A 3,498-nucleotide genomic window follows, 5' to 3' on the forward strand; every position below is an offset into this window, starting at 1 on the left:
CAGCTCGTCCCCAGGGCTCCCGCTTCCACAGCTCCCGGCGGGAGAGGTACGGCAACGTGTTCAAGACCCACCTCCTGGGCCGGCCAGTGGTGCGGGTGACAGGCGCTGAGAACATCCGCAAGATCCTGCTGGGTGAGCACACGCTGGTCAGCACGCAGTGGCCCCAGAGCACCCAGATCATCCTGGGCTCCCACACGCTGCTCAGCTCCATCGGTGACCTGCACCGCCAGCGCCGCAAGGTGAGCCTTGCGGCCACCCTGACGGGACACACAGCTCAGGCGGCACCTCCTGCCCAGGCTTGGGCCTTGGTGGCACATGGGGCTCCACGCTTAACTGCCTGCCTCTGTTTCCCCCCTTGTCATCCTAGATCCTGGCCAGAGTGTTCAGCCGTGCCGCCCTGGAGAGCTACCTGCCACGGATCCAGAAGGTTGTGAGCTGGGAGCTGCGGGGCTGGTGCATGGAGCCAGGCTCCATCGCAGTTTATTCCTCCGCTAAAACCTTAACTTTCCGCATTGCAGCTCAGATTCTGCTGGGACTCCGCCTGGAGGAAAAGCAGTTCAAGGACCTGGCCAAAACTTTTGAACAGCTGGTAGAGAACCTCTTCTCCCTGCCCCTCAACATACCCTTCAGTGGGCTGCGCAAGGTATTGCTGCCTGCGCCGTTCCCTCTGCCTGGGGGTGGGGGCCTGGGCCCCAGCAGCACAGATCCCTTGTCCCCAGGCCCACCAAAGGGCACTTCCAACGGGCCAGGACACCTGCAGCACCCTGTTCCGGGTCTGAGGGCCTGGTGTCTTGCTCACCCCAGACGTTTCCCCTTCTCTCTGCGCTTCTCACCTGCTCCTGGTTGGCTTCTAACACCTCCGGGTGCTGGCTCCATCTCATTGTACAGCACAGGGCGCCTCTCCTCCCTCACCCCATATGTTGCCTCTGCTGGGTCTGGTTAGTCCGTCATGTCTGGTTCTGTCCTATCTCATTGCACCTAGACTCATGTCAGCCCATGGCAGAGGGGTCTGTGGGCATGAGTACGAAAGCAGGTGGGCACGGCGCACCTCAGGTCAGCACTCCCTGTGCTCTTTGGGGCAGGCTGAGGACTTGGGACCTTCGTACGGTCCTTGGTCCCTTGTCCATCAGGTCTCTCAGCAACTGAGAGACAGTGAAGGCTCCTGGAAGGGAATGTGACAGAGGGACCATCTCCTCTACCTCTTTCAACCCGCGGTTTTTTCCCTGCTGTCCTGTCCCTCTTTGGCTGCCTCACCACATGCCAGGTTGAGGTATCAGTCCCGTGTCCCACCCCTCTTGTCCCATTTCAGTCTGTGTTCCCTCCTCTGGTGTCGGGTTCTCCACCCTACCGCAGCTCAAGTCTCCTGGTCTTTTGAGGCAGGTCTTGCCCAATCTCTTTTTTTCCACTGTAAGCTCTGCCCTGCTGGATAACCTTACCCAGCCAGTCCCAGTTCTCCCCCAGCCTCCACCAGTTCAAAGCTCTGTTTTCCCTGCCCAGTTTCCCTTTGCAGGTTGGCACCAGTGGGAGTTTTCACTCCCCAACCTATCCCTCCCTGCATTCTCCCAGGTCAGCCTCAGCCTGGCTGGCCCCAAACCAACCTCTTCAACTTGTGTTTAGGTCCCCTTGTCTTTCCCCTCGCTCCCTGCACTGTTTCCTCTGTCCAATCCTTCCCACCTCAACTCTCAGCCTTTGTATCTTCTTCCCAACATGTTGTCATGGCCATTCTTCCCAAATCTCTGGTCTTGGGTTTTGCTGGAAGAACTTTGATACAGAGCCACACACTCCCTGACTCCATCCATCCTATTCTGCAAAGAGATTGCTTCTCACTTGTCTTGCTGAGATCTTACCTAAATGTTTTTGCTACACAGGAGTGCAACGCAACTGGAGATGATCTGGGTGTGATTCATGTGTCTTTATCTACTCTACCCTGGTAGAGCCACTCATTTGTTCCTGTGTCAGATATGCCTTGCTGCTTGGACTCGGTTTTATTAAATTACCTCTTTTTGTCCCTTTGGATGAGCTTCTTTTGAACCTGACAAGACCATGGGTTTGTTCAGCGCAGATGCCTCTGAACTTGGTACCTCTTGCCTCAGTACCATGGGTTTACTGCTGTCACTCCTCTCAGGGTTTTTCTTAGGACTTGTCGTGTTTGATTCACAACAGCAAGGCAACAGAATTTGCAGCAGTTCTCCCCAGACTGCTGCCTCTTGAAAGGCTCTGGGGCTGGGCAACAGATTAAACAGTTCTTGCTGTTGCAGATCCTGGGATGCAGGATTGCTCCATCTGGGGTCCCTGTCTCTCTGGAGAGGGGGTTTCCTAAGGCTCTCCTGAATCCTGTCTGCCTCCTGCAGGGAATCAAAGCACGGGACATGCTCCATGAGTTTATGGAGAAGGCTATACAGGAAAAACTGCAGAGAAACAACTCAGAAGATCACAGTGATGCTCTGGATTTCATAATAAACAGTGCCAAGGAGCACGGCAAAGAATTCACCATGCAGGAGCTAAAGGTAAGAACCACCTCTTACAGCGTCCCTTGTGACTCAGTGGCCGTTTGAGAGACCTGGGCTGAGGGGCAGGGATTGTGTGGGGACCCACCACCAGCTGCTGCCACCCGCTCTCCTGTTACCAGCTCTGAGGACACCATCCCCAGCGCAAGTGAGAAAGCCTGGGCTCAGCATGCTCATGTGCTCGAGCAGGATTATGTCTCTTTGCATTAGAAGAGAGCTGGTATTTACAAAGGGAGTAAGTACCTCTTTGCTGCCAGGCTTCAGCCCAAGTTAGGATGCTGTTGGGGTTATGAGGACGTGCTGAGGCTCTGTATGTCAGTGTGCACTTCATAACCTCCAAGGTACTATCTTGGAAATTTTTAGAGCTAGTCATGTGCTTCTCAAAACTCCCCCAGCCTCTAGCACAGTGTGGCATGTAGATCATGTCCTTGGGGCTGCGAGCCCAGAAGTCTCTGAGACAATACATCAAAATGGGTCCAGGGATGGAATGATGGATTCCGGGTCATTCCCTATCACCTTCTCGTTAATTAGATCATCTAGCTTGTGGGTTGCTATGATGCAATGTGATGCACCACTGTGACTTAGGGATGAACCTGGCAGTCCTTACTGAGCCAAAACTTCCAACTGAATGCGAAGAGTATTTTGCCAAAGATCTTGGGAAAAAATTGTCATTAGTACTGCATCATTCATAGCTCCAGGTCACTTGGTGTCAGTGCATGACAGATGACACTGCATTTACATAACAAGTTTTGAAGCAGTTTTGCATGGGTACAGCAGCTGAATATAATTTAAAAGTAATGAACATACATAATTTTACCTTTTATTTAGGCATTTGAGGAGAACTATCTAAAGACTAATGTTTTATACGTATTTTGTAAAAGTGTAATCTCTAAATCTAAAATATTTGAAAGACCTTACAGTGACTATTACATACAATTAGAACAAGCATATATTCTTAAGGTAATTCTATTATAATTATTTATTATATTAT

At 52.0% G+C, this 3,498-nt stretch overlaps 1 protein-coding gene across 1 annotated transcript; it reads left to right on the forward strand.

The window, feature by feature from the left end:
* Positions 1-5: 5 nt before the first annotated feature.
* Positions 6-2,507, forward strand: LOC104465341 (cytochrome P450 26C1-like; the record flags this gene model as incomplete). Its single annotated transcript, XM_010078343.1, has 3 exons — positions 6-239; positions 368-643; positions 2,352-2,507. Coding segments are annotated over 3 exons (666 nt in total), but the record flags the coding sequence as incomplete, so codon positions are not given.
* Between the last annotated feature and the right edge of the window lie 991 nt (positions 2,508-3,498).

Source organism: Pterocles gutturalis, unplaced genomic scaffold, assembly GCF_000699245.1.
Source record: "Pterocles gutturalis isolate BGI_N339 unplaced genomic scaffold, ASM69924v1 scaffold48633, whole genome shotgun sequence".
Lineage (NCBI taxonomy): Eukaryota > Metazoa > Chordata > Aves > Pterocliformes > Pteroclidae > Pterocles > Pterocles gutturalis.